This window comes from Cebus imitator, unplaced genomic scaffold, assembly GCF_001604975.1.
Source record: "Cebus imitator isolate Cc_AM_T3 unplaced genomic scaffold, Cebus_imitator-1.0 Scaffold307, whole genome shotgun sequence".
NCBI classification, from domain to species: Eukaryota; Metazoa; Chordata; class Mammalia; order Primates; family Cebidae; genus Cebus; species Cebus imitator.
The window spans coordinates 1,312,300-1,330,786 of record NW_016107622.1 but is presented as its reverse complement, the minus strand read 5'-3'; the positions used below and the strand labels follow the sequence as shown (position 1 = coordinate 1,330,786).

General features: G+C 34.2%; 1 protein-coding gene across 4 annotated transcripts in view; it reads left to right on the top strand.

Moving 5' to 3' along the window:
• The window catches only part of SHPRH (SNF2 histone linker PHD RING helicase), an 82,825-nt gene that overhangs the window by 8,574 nt on the left and 55,764 nt on the right, over positions 1-18,487 (top strand). For 3 of the 4 annotated variants that reach the window (XR_001817706.2, XM_017503244.2, XM_017503245.2), the window contains exons 2-11: positions 384-1,059; positions 3,182-3,311; positions 5,187-5,405; positions 7,313-7,391; positions 8,022-8,172; positions 9,329-9,437; positions 10,028-10,284; positions 12,558-13,220; positions 14,484-14,735; positions 15,554-15,632. Coding sequence is in view for 3 of the 4 variants with exons in the window: in XM_017503244.2 (XP_017358733.1) it covers positions 427-1,059; positions 3,182-3,311; positions 5,187-5,405; positions 7,313-7,391; positions 8,022-8,172; positions 9,329-9,437; positions 10,028-10,284; positions 12,558-13,220; positions 14,484-14,735; positions 15,554-15,632 (2,572 nt within the window). In the remaining variant the exon portion in view is untranslated. The remainder of the gene's footprint in view (positions 1-383; positions 1,060-3,181; positions 3,312-5,186; positions 5,406-7,312; positions 7,392-8,021; positions 8,173-9,328; positions 9,438-10,027; positions 10,285-12,557; positions 13,221-14,483; positions 14,736-15,553; positions 15,633-18,487) is intronic. The other variant, XM_017503246.2, reaches the window with a different exon arrangement.

Genomic DNA, 18,487 nt, shown 5'->3' with positions numbered 1-18,487 from the left:
TGTTAGATTTTGTTTTACTCTTTTAAGTATTGTTAGGCTTTGTTCTGAGGGGCGGTTAAATTACTTGGGATTGAGAGATTTATGTTCCTATTATATTGCGTATTAAATGTATTTCTACAGTTTATTTTATACAATAAATTGCCTTTACTAAATTTATCTATTAAAGACTAGTAAAACCATTAGAATTTATTAGATACATGAGATTATGATTAATATGTTCATTCCTTAGTTATATTGACCTGGTAAAAAATTGCTATTGCTTTTTCTTTATCTCACTGAAGATTTTATATTATGTGTATGGGCAATGAATTTATGCTGAGTTTCTCGTCGGGTAACCCTTAAATACTAAATCATCCCTTGGTATATATCTCTTGTTGTTTCAATTGTCTTCTAGAGTTCACAGTTACCAACAAAGAAAACTTGAAAATGAGCAGCCGACGGAAACGTGCTCCTCCAGTGAGGGTAGATGAGAAAAAGCAACAGCAGCTTCATTGGAATATGCATGAGGACAGAAGGAATGAAATTATCACCCTAAGTGATGATGATGAGCAGCCCTGCGCAGGTTCAGATACCTCTTCTGCTCACTGCATCATTCTGAGTGATAGTCTAAAGGAAGAAGTGGCTCACAGAGATAAGAAGAGGTGCTCGGAAGTGGTGAGCTTCTCAAAACCAATTGAAAAAGAAGAGACTGTTGGTATTTTCTCGCCTTTGTCTGTAAAGTTGAATATTGTGATTTCTCCCTATTGCTTCGATAATTCCTGGAAAGCATTTCTAGGAGAATTAACTCTTCAGCTTCTTCCTGAACAGAGTTTAATTGAAAATTTTTCTGAAAGGAGTTTTACATTGATGAGTTCAGAGTCAAGCAATCAGTTCCTGATCTGTGTTCATTCAAAAGGTGAAGATGTAGAGAAACAAAAAAAAGAACAAATGAGTATTTGTGACAAGGGTATTCTAGTGGAGTCATCCTTCAGTGGTGAAATGTTAGAAGATTTGGCGTGGCTACAAAAGAAGAGAAGAATAAAACTTTATCAGAAACCAGAAGGAAATCACATTATCAAGGTACTCAATTTTTGTGGTGTCTTTTATGACTCTTCTACATTGGCAGTCCACTTTGAAATTAACTTAGAAGTATGAAAAGCCAGCAGTAAGCCCTTCATTGTTAAGTTTCAAAGTACACTTTAAGCTTTTAATAACTATAAAAAATGTATGTTACAACTAACCATTTTTAGTCTACACTTTTTCAAGATATTTCTACTTTCAGTGACTTGTTTTGGTCCTCATCATCTCTTCCTCTTAGTTCAGCAGTCATTTAACCATTTCTCTGTTTGCTGTTTTGCCCATTCATAATCCTAGAATGGTAATGAATGCAAATGAAATTCTACTCATTATTGCTTACAGAATTAAGTATAATCTTTCTAATCTGTTACACAGCTTCCTCCCCTGACAAACCCTTGAGCCATATTATTTATTATTATTCTTTTTATTTTGCCCAGAAACTCCAAATTGATTTATTTATTCCACACTGTCTTTCTGTGTTTTTGCTTTTGTTCTCAGTTCCTTCTGCTTGAGTTGTTCCCTTCCCCTTCCCTGGTAATTCCTGGTGATTCTTTAATATGTAGTTTAGCATTTAATTCATTCAGGGAGATAGTTTTTTAAATCTGTTAATATTACATGCCCTCTCCTCGGAATCTCTGATACATTTTTTTTTTTTTTTGGTTTTTTTTGGCCTTGGCAGCTTGTCATGTACTTAAATTTTAGATCTTTCCCCTTTGCTAGACTATGAAGCCTTTCATGTTTACAATCTAGTAAAGTACCTGGTACCTAAATTTTCAGTAGATGAATGAATGAATTTGTAATTTATTTCAGTCTCTGCCATTCACTGGCCAAGTAACTTTATGTGAATCATTTAAATGCTCTAATTTCAGTTTCTTTATGAAATGTAAATAATATCCATTCTTCTTAGAGCATAGAATTGTGTTTAAAATCAGGTCAGATAAAGCAAGGAAGTACACGTTGTAAACTATGAAGCAAGTTAATGTGCTTTTATGCTAAATCTTGAAAAGATATTTTAAAATGTTAATTTCATGTTGTTTAACTGAAAACTGTCTCATACATTTTTACATTAATAAGAAACAACAATTTCAGAATTGTCAGAAGGAAAGGAGAAAATTTAGAATTATTAGATTGCAATTAATTTTTCCCTGTACAGTGAAAATATATAACCAAGTCTTTACTGATTTTGCCAAAATTGTGGCTCAGTGGTAACAAGTATGTAACAATTTATGACTTACACAGATATCTGTGTTCTATCTACATTCCTGCAAACCAAGTCTTTATCTATTCTGTTTTTCCTGATCCTGAATTTTACAAATATTTAAACACATATTGCTGCTGTAGTAAGACATCTTCAAGTGAACCAAGACAGAATGCAAACAGTAATGAAATACATTCTTTGTCATTCATTCCTGTGTAAGCCTGGTGGATTCTGTTCTTTAGCAAAAATACATGACATTCTCAGCAATTAGGGACTCAGGTCCAACATAGTCACCATGAAGTAAAGGGAAGCTAGACTTCTCTCTATTTTGTAAATGAGAACATTTGGGTCAAAATAAGTAGGTTATTTTTCTCAAATTTATTTAGCTTCTAAATATCAATGCCAGTGTTCAGAATGAAGTCTTTAAACTGTAAAACTTTATACTACATTGCTTCCCTGGGGTCAAAATATTAACATTAATCAAGGTTGATTTTTAAACACGTTTTAGTGTTTGATTCAGTAATAAGGATGCCCAAACCTAACAATGGAGAAGAGTCCTAGCTTGTACATTATAATCTTCTGGTGAAATCTACGTTAACAAACTTGACTGATTAATTCATCAGTTTTGAGAATCATCGCATTGATAGTTAGAACTAAGTGTTCTTATCACATTCTTCCAGGTTCAATTTCAGTTAGGGAAATACTTTCTAGCAACTCAAATTGTACATTGTAGGCACTTAACATTTGTAGAATGAATTTCTTATTGAAAATGAAATGTGGGGGAAATTTGGTTGGTATGTATTTATTATTTGTGGCACAAATGCTATGAATACCTTTAAAAGCAGTATGCTATTTCCTTTCTTATGTCCTCATAAAGAATGCTATATTTGAATTGAAACTACTTTTATTTTGATTAATTCTTTGTAGGTTGGAATTTATCTTTTGGAAGCTGGCCTAGCAAAACTAGACTTCTTGAGTGATGCAAATTCAAGAATGAAAAAGTTCAATCAGCTCATGAAGAAAGTAATGGAGAAGTTGCACAATTATGTTATTCCAGGTAATATTTTCTGTAAACTTAAAAATTGCTATTACTTCGGAGTTGTGAGTTTTTTTCTCTAACTCCTAGACATAACAACCAGAAAAACAGCTAATGAAGCCATAATAAAAATTAATGATTTTATGGCAAATTATACTTACTTGAAATGCCGTCGCTAATATAATTTGTTTCTTTGTTCAGCTCTGTGCTTAGCTCATAGTAATATTAAAAAATATTTTCAGAGTCAGTATGCAAGTCAAAAGGCAGAGTCTAAAGGGATCCGACCTGGTTGGGATTTTTGCATTATTCCTGTGCTTTTATTTTGTCATGGCCAGAGACTCTTGGCTAGCGTTTATTCCACCTCTCCTTTGCAGTCTGACAAATAATTTCAAAAGCCTGGTTCCCATAAAGACCAGATAACTTTGCTCTATTTCTTGGCAAGATGTTGCATCTTTGGTCAGGACTGCAGATTCAGACTTGTCTGCCATTGGTCACCACAGGAGAGTGTAGATAGCTTGGTGCAGCTCATCAACGCTATCGGAAAAACAGCCCAAATTTTCCAAGTTCTGCTCATGGTGGGTCAGCATTATCTCAGGTGCAAATTATAGAACATTGTCATACTGGAGTTTTTGGAAAATCAGTTTCTAACCTTGATTGTTCTCTGGTACATTCTTTGCAATGCTTTATAATATCAGTAATAGTAAATTATTTTGCAAGTTAAATACTTTAAATGAGGAAAGTATTGGGATTAAAAGGAATGAATTTAAGTACATCTAGAATTTTTAAAGTTATGGCATTTTACAAATATCACAATTTGTACATTTTAAAGCCTGATAATCTAAGGAAAGCTTCAAATTTAGCTATTAATCTTAGATTTTATAATTATAGTAAAATTCTAAAACAACCAAGCATATAGCTATACATTAAGTATGAAGTTTTGGAAATTTTATGTTGCATATTTTTTATTGGAAAAAAAGGCGTGCATTTTTTTGGTGCGATTTTTAGTTTTAGAAGTTATGAAGTATGTCCTATAAAAATGTATAGGCCTTTTTGAAAGCAATTCAGAAATAAATGGTATAGTCTTTCACCTTGAAATAATTAGGTTTTAAATAAAGAACTATTCGCTGAAAGGAGTTTGTAAATATGTTGAAGGTTTTTATTTTTTTATGTTATAGGAAACATAAATCTTCTACAGAGCTATTGTACTCACCAAATGAAATTAGTATTTTTACAACTTTGCATCAATAGCATAATCACTTGTCTTCCAGATGGCTGCTACTGCTATCAAATGCCTATCCTTTTTTAGCATAAGAAATAAAATGAGAACCCTTTACTTATTAGACATAGAACAGTTGTGTCTGCATATGGACTTTGTATGTTAAAATTGTAAAAGTAAAATAAATTGTTCCTGTATAAACTTCAAACGGTATTCACATTGAGTTCCTCATATGTTTATAAAATATCCACAATAGGCAAGACATGTGTCAGCTACATGTCAGGTTCTCTAAGGGGCTACAAAAATTAATAACTTTGCCTTTGTCTCACTGGGAAAGGGACCAATGCACATAAATGATTGCAGTACCAGATAGATTACAATGTAATAATATTGTATCCAGAATATAAAAGTATTGCACAGCAAAGGAGAGAACGTAATTCCAACCAGGGAGCAAAAAAAAGAAAATGCCATGGAAAAAGTAGGCAGTTAAACTTTCTTGAAGAATGGATGAGTAGATTTTTGATTATTGAGGAATTAAAAGATAGGGCCTGTCAGTGACAGAACACACTAAGCAAGGCCCCAGAGTTGGGCAAATTCATCATATGCTCTTAGAATAAGAATTGCTTATAATTAGAAAAGGCATTATCAGTTTTTGAGAACATTTGTTGTGTGGTGTACAGATGTGTTGGAAGAGGATGAAGATGATTCAGAGAGTGAGCCAGAGGGACAGGACATTGATGAGCTGTATCACTTTGTGAAACAAACGCATCAACAAGAAACACGGTCCATCCAAGTGGATGTCCAGCATCCTGCATTGATCCCTGTGTTGAGACCCTACCAAAGAGAGGCTGTCAACTGGATGCTACAACAAGAGTGTTTCAGAAGCACTCCTGCTACTGGTAAGAATAAGATGCTTAAAGAAAGGCAAATTGATTAGAGAGATTATATGAGAGACAATTAGGGTAGGGAGAAATTGATCATTAAAATAAATGTGCTGAAAATATAAGATAGAATGGGTGTTAATATAAACAAAATTATTTCCTAAGAAATTCTTCAGAATTGAAATCTAAAAAAAATAATTTGTGAGTTTCTTCATTCATAAAAGTTTGAACTGGTTTTTCCTGACAAAAGGAAATCAAAGGCTCCCTCAATAGGAATTTTTTAAAACCAAGGAAAATTTTTTTTACACTCCTTTCGAACAAAGAGTTGCTGTTTAAAATCTGGTCAAGTGGGAATCTTACTGGTCATCTGCAAGAAACTTCTCACAATTTAATGATGAATGTTAGTGACAGAAAGCAAATTTACCAAAGTAGGAGACTTAAGTGATTAATTTTCCTAGATTTTACATTTTTTCTTTATAATAAGTAATAAAATGTCACCTATTGAATACTTTTATGAAAGTAGTCATTTTACAGGAGGGATTTATGCCACTTCTTTATTCTTGTCTTTTTTCATTAACTTTGTTGGGGTAAAAGTGGTGTTAGGTTACATGGATGAATTAGATAGTGATGAAGTCCAGGCTTTTAATGTACCCATCATCTAAATAGTGTGTATTCTTCCCACTCGGTAATTTTTCATCCCTCATGTCCCTTCTGAGTCTCTAGTATACATTATACTATTCTGTATGCCCCTGTGTACTCATAGCTTAGCTAACACTTGTAAGTAAGAACATGTGGTATTTGTTTTCCTGTTCCAATTTCTTCACTTCGGATTTAATGGTCTGCATTTTCATCCAAGTTGCTGCAAAAACATTATTTCATTCTTTTTTATGGCTGTGTAGTATTCCATGGTTTCCATGGTGTGTGTGCACACCTACCCCCCTCGTCACACATTTTCTTTATTCACTCATTGATTTATAGGCACTTAAATTGATTCCATATCTTTGCAATTGTGAATTTGTATTCCGATAAACATGTGAGCACAGGTGTCTTTTTGTTATAGTGACTTGTTTCCCTTTGGATAGATACCCAGTAGTGTTGCTAGAGTAAATGATAGATTTCCTTTTAGTTCTTGGAGAAATCTCCATACTGTTTTCCATAGAGATTGTACTAATTTTCATTCCCATCAGTAGTGTAAAAGCATTCCCTTTTTACTGCATTCGTGCCAACATCTGTAGTTTTTTGAATTTTTAATAGTCATTTTATTCTATCAGATAAAAATATAAAATATCTGTTAATCTCTAAAGAAGGCGACTGAAAATTACTTGGTGTTTCATTGGTGGGTAGAAACATGCTACTTATTTGTCAGTTGGTTTAAATAAGTTAAATATTAAGGGGAGAGATAGTGGAAGATTCTGATAGAAGCAAACTCAGCACTTCTGAGTTATGGTTTTAGATATTTTTTTCTCAGTTAAACCTTTCTTCCCACTCTCAGACCTGTAGAAGTGGTCAGGTTTTATTCAGGTAAATGTGTTAGCCCACTAGCATATGTCTATTGAATTATTCAAAGACTTCATATAAATTATTGCAAGATTTATTAAAAATAGACTTATCAGGTAGGAGCTGGTTATGTGTATTAGTTTTCCTGTTAATTCTCTATAATTTGCTACGCTTTGCTTTTCTGTCTTATTATTTGCTGATACGGATTTGTGCCCAAAACAAAGGGAGCCAAAGAGTAATATCAGAAGAAAGGAAATAGACTGACATTTATCTTTTTACTCATGTGTTAAGTAAGTGGCTTTTTCAGAATGAGACTACACAAGAATATGGGTATCACTATGTCAGAGTATTCTCACTGTTAACTTACTCTTATTTTAATGTGATTATCTGACAGAGGGAAAACAAAAATTTATTATGTTTTTCTCTAGAAAGTGCCCTACACTACTTATGGCGAGAGATTGTTACATCTGAGGGTTTGAAACTCTACTATAATCCATATACGGGCTGGTAAGGCAAAATTTTACTTATATGCTTTATTTAAAAAATAAATGTAATGAAAAACTGTCTGAGATTGTTAGCATAGCTGTAACTTTGGCTCTATCTCATGAAGGAGTCAAAGGTGAAGTCTTACTAATTAGACATCTTTATGGATAGGATAGATTTATAATTAATAGCACTTGTCATTTTTCAGTAAATGAATTTGGAATAATAGACATACGGTACTTAGTTGTCAAGATTTAAAGAGATTATTATTCTAAGTGAAAATATTGTCTTGTTTGTTATGGTGCCAGTTTTTCTTTTTTAGTAATCATTAAACATCATGAATGAATCAGTGGTTATTGCCCTTAGTAATTTTTTAATTCATAGATTCTTAAAGATCATAGAAAGAAGGCAGGCGTGTTCTCTTTCAACTGCTACTCATTTCTGCAGACTGACTTGTCAGCTCAGGCAGTTTTTTGGGTTATCACAGTTCTTATGTTCATAATCTAGGGTTTGAATTGTTTCATACTAAAATATAGTTTCAGTAAACTTAGACTTCATACATTGCTTTTAGTTCTTTTTAGGAAAAGCAATTAGGAACAGTATAATTTGTATTCAGATTCCTATGATGTGTGATTTCTCTTGTTTTTTCCTTAGCATCATTCATGAGTACCCAAATTCTGGACCTCAGTTGCTTGGTGGAATCTTAGCAGATGAGATGGGTCTTGGAAAGACAGTGGAGGTTTTGGCTCTGATTCTGACACATACTCGACAAGATGTCAAACAAGATGCTCTCACGCTTCCTGAGGTAGGAAGAGTAACAGTAGTGCTTGGAAACGCGAGGGACATACGTTCTCAAAAAGCATCATATGTTGAATTTGCTTGGCACTTAAGTCAACACTTTCTGTTCACTCTGTGGGTAATGATTTATATTAAGGGTTAGTTAACTTCAACTGGGCAGAGAGAATGGGGTGTTTGTGACCCAGAAGATTTATTTGTTTATTAAGTGATGTTGGCATACTAGGAAGAGAATTTGCAGTCACTTACTAAACTTCCTTCTAGTTGGCAGAGAAAGTCCTTTACAAATGTACTATTGATTCCTCAAATGTTTTGTCACTAATAGAAGTCTCCATATTATCACTAAATATTTTTAAGAGCTATTGAAAAATATTCTACAAATCTCAGACATACACAGCTTGGAGCCAAATTATTAGAACTTTGTTAAAGAACAGGTAGCTTAGTCAATAGATTGCTAAATGAAACAGACTTCAAGTCCTTGTCCCAAAATACATAATTGTGTTTAAAAATACACATTTTAGAGTTTACAAAAATAACATCCACTAAGGCAAATATAGTATATAGTTCAATTTTCCAGTAATGAAATCTGAAATCAGCTCATTAAAACTTTCTGAAATGAAGTCAGTAGTTAAAGGTATAACCATAATTAATTACGTCTAGGACCCACCAGGCTCACAGCTTTAGCATTATGTTATCTTTCAGTAAGGCCAAGTTTGCAGAATTAGCCTTTCAGATTTGAGTAGGAAATAGAAAAAATATACATTTTTTTTTTTTTTTTTTGTAGAAAAAATGACTTGGAATATATTGACTTAATTATCAGTAACTTCTTTCTGAGATTTCCTGCTCATTACTATTTTAATTCCAAGTTACTTTCATATTACTGTAAATTTAGTGGGTTAATTTTATATTTAAATATACCTTTAAAAATTAATTTCAGAGGTTCCACACATAACATTTTGGTAATTTAAGATAAGTGATTTCTAGCTATAAGCTCAGAAATTTTTAAAAAGGTATGTATATATCTACAGCATATTTGGCCCTTTCTCTTGCAGTTTTTTTTTAACACCTGTTTTGCATTTTGATAAAGAAGGAAAGTTAATTTCAGTAAGCAATTCAGAATACTGAAAGCAGAACACTTTGTAACTACTGAATGTTGTTTATATCAGGGAAAAGTGGTGAATTATTTTATTCCATCACATTATTTTGGAGGAAAAGTGAAAGAGACAGAAGTCCGTAATACCGAATTTGAACCAAAAGAAAAAGTTCAGTGCCCTCGTAAGTATGACATGTCTTAAAGGAAATACCTTCTTAGAGTGATCTTTGCTAAAGTTCTTGCAGTCCTTAGAGATATCTTGTAATTGTTATGAATAATTGTTTTTACAGTTATATATGCTTTCATAAATGAATTCAATTACGTCGTAATATCTTAACAAAAGTGAAGATATATTCTTTTGTTTGACGTGGTCCAGGTAGTTCTTGCTCAGCCTGTTACATTTAAATTTCTTTAGGTTACAATTTAAACCAAGATTTGTTTATCTTTTGGCAAATGAATGTTTCTCATACTAATAGTAGAGGATACTTAAATAATGGTGAGGTTTTCTTTTATAATTTTGAATGATTGTTGTTTGGTAGTATTAACAATTGAATATGAGTAATTCTTCCTTCAATTATTTCTAGTACAGTAATTTGTTTCTTAATGTGCTGAGATACATTTTTATTACATATTTTTCAAAATGGCACTACACTGTAATAAATCTTTGATTTTTTTTCTTAACTCGGTCTTCATGCAGATTAAGATTAACCAAGTTTTAGTTTCTTTTCATTTTAATTATTTTGACTGAGTTAGCATATCCTTTTACATTTAGCTACACGTGTGATGATCCTGACAGCTGTGAAAGAAATGAATGGAAAAAAAGGAGTGTCCATCCTTTCCATCTATAAGTATGTCAGTTCTATATACAGATACGATGTTCAACGGAACAGGAGTCTTTTGAAACGGATGCTGAAATGTTTAATTTTCGAAGGTCTTGTGAAACAGATCAAAGGCCATGGTTTCTCTGGGACTTTTACGTTGGGAAAGAATTACAAGGAAGAGGATATATGTGATAAAACGAAAAAGCAGGTAACAGAGCTTGAGTTAAGCTCAATATTAACTGCATGTGTGTGATAGCAAGTACATTGACAGATCCCACCTTGATACTAAAACTTATAATCTGAAGATAAAAAACAAAATTTTTAGGAAAAGTACTTATATCTATTAACTCATATTTTCTTCTTTGTCGTTGTAAGCTTCATGAGAGTAACTTTATTTTGGTTATCATTAAACCTAGAGGATAGTGCTTGGCACATAAAAAATACTCAGATACTTTTGAGTGAATTATAAAATTTGTTGGCTAAGCATATCATAAGAGTCTAAAGCGTCTTCTGTATTGTTTATTTTTATTATTATTTTTTTAAGAGACAGGGCATCTGTCTATTGCCCTGGCTAGAATGCAGTGGTCATAGTGTAGCCGGGGGAGGGAGCCAGGGCTTCTCAAATGCTCCCAGTTCCCCGATGTGCCCAGGTCCTTGGCCTCTCTTACCCCAAGAGTGGGGGAAAGGGACGCCAGAGGTGCGGTGAGCTTATGGTTCGAATAAATATCATGGAGCCAAAGAGTTTTGCAGAGAGCAATTTGTTAGGCAGACAGAGAGACAGAGAGAGAGAGAGAGGGAGAGGGAGAGAGAGAGGCAGCTCCCATGCTGCCATGGGAGGGGATACAAGGGAGGTAACCGTATAGGTAAGGAGCATCAGGCTTGGTTAACTCTGAGTTATTCCCTCCCCGTTTATGTTCTTGTCCAATGAGAGGAGTTCTTTCAAACTTACTCTGGAGTGATTCGTCTTTGACTCTGATAACAGATTGACTACTTGGTCTGCAACAGAACCACCTCTTCCCATAGTTTTCTGTGGGCTTTTTGAACAAAGAAGCTCACCTAGATCTTCTACCCAGCTCTCGCAGGGGAAAGTTAGACAAAGAACTTTACCTTCCGGATTGGGGCGTGGATGGAGGCTTGGTGCTGGGAAGCTCCTGCCTTTGAAACCATGCCCCTCGTGAACTTGGGAAGAGAAGCTTTTTTCCTTAACACAGTCCCTCAATAGCTAACTGAAGCGTTGAACTCCAGTGCTCAAGCTGTCATCTTGCCGTAGCTTCCCAAGTAGTTAGGACTACAGGCCACCATGCCTGGTTAATTTTTCTTGTTTTTTGTAGAGATGGGGGTCTCACTATTTTGCCCAGGCTGTTCTTGAACTTATGGCCTCCGTGTTCATCCTTCCTCAGCCTCCCAAGGCATCGATTAGAATTACAGGCATGAGCCACCACAAGCCTGGCCTTGTGTATTCTTACGCTGCTGTCAGAAGTTAAAAAGTTTGTTCCACATTTCAAAAATATTCATAATACCTTAAATTTGCATTGCATGTTACATAATTTCAAATCTTTTATATAAATTCTCATTTTCCTTATATTATTATCTTTAAAAAATTCCTGCATTTTGATAGAAAACTGCTTCTTTTGGGCCAGTAATTTCAATTTGCTTTTAGGGAAATAGTTATAATATTTGCAGACATAAATAAAGACTAATGGTAACAAGTAAAAATGTGGAGCTACCAGCTTGGCCACCATGAAAAGTACAAAAAATTCATTTCCTGAAGTAGGGAGTCTATGGTATTATCCTCAGGTAGCATAGAAGACAGCAATGAACTGTGCTTTTGGTAACCCTGCTGCTGCCAAAACTAGAAAATTTCCCTGAGTTAATGCCATTGATTACATGTTGTGTCTTAACTCCCCTGTTTGACTTCAATTCTGATATCACTTGGAGGAAGCTGTCCCTATTACCTACCTGCCTATCATATTCCCTCTATGTTATATAACTGTTTATAATTGCAAGAAAGGACACAGGTAGAAAGGGGAAGGAAAGAAGGAATCTATTTGCTAATTGCAGTAACCATTGCATTATCTTTTACTTTCTTTGGATGCTATATTTTAGTACTTGGTATTTTTGTAATTGCTGTAATTTGTATATGCATGTACAAAGCACTAGTCTTGTATTGATTGAGGCAGACTATAAATCGTAGTAGATTAATAACAAAATATTAGTAGCTTCCTTTATCTTTCTAATCTTTCATCTCTCCAGATCTTGTGCACTTGTAGAGCCTTCCTTTTGTTTTGAGATCTGCAGCCCAAAGTGAGTGTCCTTACAGAGGGCAGATTGAAAGCCACTTATCAGGAATGATTTCCTCAGGGAAAAGGGTAGCAAAGACTGGCTGCTAGATTTTTATATAAAATACTTACATAAAGTCAGGAGTTTAATTTCAGAAATGCAACTATGTTGAAATTAATTAATTAAATATTTTTCTCATAGGCATTAGGGAGTCCAAGGAAAACTCAGAAAGAATCTAGAAAATCGGGGAACAAGGACACAGATTCTGAATACTTGCCATCAAACACCTCTGATGATGATGATGATGATCCTTACTATTATTATTATAAGTCCCGCAGAAATCGTAGTAAATTGAGGAAAAAGCCTGTTCCATCTGCAAAAAAAGGAAAAAGTCAATCTTTTATCAATCCCAATTCACAAGGTCACTGTCCACCTACTACTGACTGTGGAATAACTGATGTTGCTATGTCTAAAAGTACATGTATATCTGAATTCAACCAAGAACTTGAAACAGAGGACTGTGCCCAATCTCTAAATCCTGCTGATGGTGATGTGCCACCTTCTACTATCATGAGTCCCTTTAACACCTCTGATTATCGCTTTGAGTGTATATGTGGTGAACTTGATCAGATAGATCGTAAGCCTCGTGTTCAGTGCCTGAAGTGTCACCTATGGCAGCATGCAAAGTGTGTGAATTATGATGAGAAAAATCTGAAGATCAAGCCTTTTTACTGCCCCCACTGCGTTGTTGCAATGGAGCCAGTATCAACAAGAGCAACTCTGATCATCTCTCCAAGTTCTATCTGTCACCAGTGGGTGGATGAGATCAACAGGCATGTGAGGTCATCGTCTCTTCGAGTCTTGGTAAGGCCACTGTGGACTAAAGAGGGAGAGGAAATATAAAGTGTTGTTTCTTCATGATAGTTTTCTCATCTTTGTTTCTTTGCTGTTTATCCTCAAAACTAACGGAATGATTTAATAGCAATGTTAAAGCTTAAAGAAAAAAATTGAGACTAAGAAATAGTACAGTGTTATTCTTTTCTAACATCAGAATTTCAGCATTAAAGCATTTTGAATATAAAAATGTGAAAGCTTTTTAAAAATTCTTGATTATGTAAATGAAAAAATCTTGGTATAAGCATTTACAGTCTTCAGAGAGAAATGTAATCCAAAAGCAGCACTGTGTAACAGGAGCTACTTACCTGATCTGCCTTCTCTTCACTCCAGAATCATCCTCTGAAGCTTCAATTACCTCAGCTGTAAAATAAGAATTTACTTATACAGCAAATCTTTATTCACCGTCTGTTATGCGCCAGGAACTGTGCTGAGTTTTAAAAATAGTATCCAGTGAAAAATAGTATCCAGCAAATATGATTTCCTAAATTACTGGGCACATAGTAATGTTATTGTTTCCTAATGTTAATACTCTTCACTACTTTCATTTTTCCTTTTCATGCAAATGTTACTGAAGGTTGTTGTATTTCATCCACTCTACATAGGCATGGAGAATACAGTAATAAGTCAAACAATTTCTGTTGTTAAGAAGCTCTGTTCTGTGTGGGTAGGCAAACCTTTGAGTCTTAGTTCTGTCAGTTTTGAGTAAGTCACTTTATTTTTCTTATGTGTGGGAAAGAAGTATTAACGACTACCGACAGAATTATTGTTGAAGTTTGGAGATAATGCTTAGCTCAGTATCTGAAACATAAAAGGCATTTCATAAATAATAGCTCTTATTGTTCTAGTTTTTCATACCATTGTGCTTTCACATATGCTATTGATTCCATCCTCCTACCTACATACAGCCCTTTTCTCTTTTTGCCACCTATGAGAACCTTTTTGATACACCCCAAGTTTTAACTCCTCTGTGATTTCACCTTCTCTGCTACGGAGTTGGTCTTTTCACAGTAATGCTGTCACGTTTATGTTTATTACAGTTTCTTGCATGTGGTTATGTAATTCATCTTCCACACGAAAACATATCTTTCTCTAAACAGGTATGGGACCTGTCTCATAGCATGAATGCTCCTAAGAAAATAGCGAGGATTGAGTAAGAGTATAAATGAGTCAATGTTTCACTGTTTTTAGTGAGCCTTTTTGCAATAACTGCCTATATTGATTGTTTCCTAGGTATATCAAGGAGTGAAGAAAGATGGCTTTTTACAACCTCATTTTTTGGCAGAACAGGATATAGTTATCATCACCTATGATGTGCTTCGTTCAGAATTAAATTATGTCGATATCCCACATAGCAATAGTGAGGATGGACGTCGCCTAAGGAACCAGAAGCGCTATATGGCTATCCCAAGCCCCCTAGTAGCTGTGGAGTGGTGGAGGATTTGCCTTGATGAAGCTCAGATGGTTGAATGTCCTACAGTAAAAGTGAGAGTTTCTGCAAAATCTTTTGAGGGCTGGGGAAGAAGAGGGAAAAAGAATTAGGGGAACTTGAATAGTTTAATAGTTTATGTATGGTTAACCTGTAGGACTGATATTGGTCAAAACTTTGTTGTTAAACACTACTTGTGCTTTTCTCTTGTGCTATGAACTATATAACCCTTTGAAATTAGTTTTATACTCTGAATCATTGCTCTATATGAAATACATATATTTCAGTAAGATGTCTCTTATGTATGATGCAGATCAAAGTAAACTGCATTTAGGAACTTTTATAAGCATTTCTGCTAACTGGGAGCTCATCATGTAGCCTCTGATAGCTTTGAGCCAAAGTTGACTTTGACAGTTTTTTAAATCAGAGGCCAAATGGTAACAGAAAATCCTTCTTTAGAGGACAGAATTTTGATTCAGCCTTTGAGTGTCATATATCTTTATTCTGCTGTCTTTGGCCAGTCAATAACCTGAACTGAATGTGTGAATCATATCCATTAGCATATCTGGAGGATGGAGTGATGTAGGGCATGGATCAGTTTTATTCAGGGGCTTTTTCATTCCATAGGTATTTGAACTACCCCTCTATTTTAGGGGACTGCGTGGCAGCCTCCCACTAATGAGAACCACTGTACTGGAAGATGGTCCATTGAATATGACATTCAACATTGAATGTGATAACTGTTAAATAAAAGCAGGTACATCTCGCCAGAAGTGTAGCTTTTAATGCGTTGTTTTTCATGAGTATACCTGACTTCTGTGCTCTTTCTGTGATTTTCTGAGTTTTGTTTTTATTTGATTTTCTCTCTTATCAGGCTGCAGAAATGGCCCAGCGTTTGAGTGGGATTAATCGGTGGTGTATCAGTGGCACTCCAGTACAGAGAGGATTAGAGGGTAATGTATGGTTTCCTCACATATTGCATACTTTTGAAAAGCTTCATTTTTTAGAGAAAAAAGTATTGTTATGCTTAACCTTTGTGCAATCCTTACTGAAGTGATGAATCATGTCTTTATGGTTGACCTAATAGTTTCAAGCATTTATCTTTTTAAGTGGGACTTAGGTGATTTTTCTGTTTGTATATATCGGGACAGATATATAGTAAGAGGTCTCGTTGCCTTAAGTTGAGCAATTATTGTACCTGCCTAAACGGTATAGATATAGTTTGATTTAGAGTTCCAAAGTCATAGGTAGAAAACAGAAAGAATCTAACCAAAAAGAAACAAAGGCTGGAGCGGGGAAGGAGGAGAGGCAGGAAAAGGGAGAAAGGGAATTAATTTCAATTGACCATGTCTATAAAAGTGGAGACTGTAGTTTTTATTGTATGAACCCATGAATACTAGGACCATATTTTAGTAATTATAAAAGTTATTAGTAGCCTCATAATGTCACACTGTATGTATATACCGTTATTCCTTGAACCATTCCCCTTCTTGGACATTTAGATTGTGTCTAGTTTTTTCCTCCTCTCCACACATACCTTGAAATGATCCCTCTGTGTTAATGTTATTGTCACTTTTTCCATAGAACAGACACTGCATTTCTAAAACCTGTATTCAAGTTGTGAATATCTAAAATGAAAAGTTTAAATCTTGTTTTATATATTTCTCTAAAAGCTGTTATTAAAATGTATTTAAATTACAAAATTTAAATATACTTGGAAGTTCCATAGTAAATATTCATCTTTAAAACTTGTCTTTCTGAAAATCCAAGTTTTCATATATTCGTTTTCAGCAGGATAACTTATTCCACTAAAAGCAAAAATATCAGCATCCATTACTTAGACCTCTAAAAGCAGTGTTTTCCAATGATTATTTTTAGGAGGGAAAGGTTTTCTGGTAATGTTTTCTAGTATATATTTAAATATTTGCATAACTTAAATGCTACATTTAGATACATATTTATAGAATGATATTAAGTTCAGTAAAGGACCACATTTAGTGGTCTCCTTTCATGTGTTTTTAAACATGAAATATTTAAAAATATTTACAATTTTGAAACTGTCAAAATTGTAGAGCTTTAGGTGTTAATAAGATCTAAGATCTTACTCAGCTCAAAAGTTAGCTGAGAGAGTATAGAAAAGAGTACATGACTATCAGAGTTATTTTTTCTAATTTTAATGTTGAAAGAATATGAGCAATAACTTCTTAGTTCCCTAGATAGATTTTTTGGAGATGTAAGATGTTGGCAAGTGTTTTGAGCCCCTGTCACCATACAACAAATTCTTGAGTAATTTTTTGAAAACCAGCTTTATTAAGCTATTTGAACTTAATTGAGGCATAAATGACATATAATGTAACTAAATATTTAAAATATCACCTTTGAAAATTTTGATACGTATGTGTAGCCATGAATATATTTGCACTAGGCAAGTTTTCCTCATGTTCCAAGTCAGCTCCAAAAGAGCTTTTCTAGACTTTCTAGAATTTTGTCTTTTTCCCTTGCTTCCAAACTTCTGGTATCTTTATGATTCTTGCAATTAAATGGTTTATTTCTAGTTGTCACACTGGGAATGTTAGTCTGCTCATGACTTACTGTGTTGTATTTGGACATGGAAGTCTCATTTGTTTTCTTTTTGTGTTAAACTAGGGTTTCTCAACATTGGCCCTATTGAAATTTGGGGCCAGATAATTCTTTTTCTTTGGGAACTGTCCTATATGTTTTAGGATGTTTAGCTTCTACCCACTAGATGGCTGGTAGCACTCCTACAATTCTGACACCCAGAGATGTCTACAGAAATTGCCAGACTGAAATAATGTCACCTACTTGGAATGTCAAATATGGAAGAACGCTTCTACTCCTTCTACCCCCCACACTCTTTGTCTACATAACATATTTGTTCGTATAATACAGAAAGCATTGGCTTTGGGGAATATATAAACCTGGGTTATATTACATCCTGACTTATTAGTTGTGTGTCCATAAATAAATTCCTTAAACATGTAAGTCCTTATTTTTCTTATCTATAAAATAACGTGTTTTAAAGAGTAATTATAATAAAGTTTACAAAGGATTTAGCATAGTACTTAGCAAAAATTAAATATTCAATGAATGATAGCTGCTTCTGCTTTTTTTATTTTTCGTTTATGTAGTCATTTACCTATTTCAGTGTCTTTGAAAGTGTCGAAGTTAAATAAGTTCTTTGTGATACATTTATTATTTATTATTATTTATGTATTTCATTTATTTCTTTGTGAGGTAGGATAGAATCTTAACAAATTTTTGCTTTTAGGATACCACAGACTAGATAACTACAAAAAAGCGAAGCCTATTTAACTCACAATTCTAGAGGCTGGGACATCTAAGAGCATGACACTGGCAGCTGGCAAGGATCACCCCATGGTGAAAGGTGGAAGGAGTACATGAGATGCAGAGAAGCACCAGGGGCTGGACTTGGTTTATAACAAACAACCCTTGAGATAGCTAGCCGGCTCCCACAATAATGACATTAATCCACTCATGAAGGTTCCATGCTCATGACCAAGTCACATCTTACTAGGCCCCACCTCCTAATACTGTTCATTGGAAACTAAGCTTCTAACACATGAACTTTTGGGGGATACATTAAAACCATAGCAGATGATGAGCAAAAGTAGATACGATCCCTGATCTATTGAGCTTACAGCTTAGAGGAAAACATATATTTCTTAAAATATTTCTTAAATACATAGATAAATATTAAATGTCAATTGATATAACTTTCACAAATGAAAAAAATGGAAAATTATAACAGGTTTCATTGAAAAAAAAT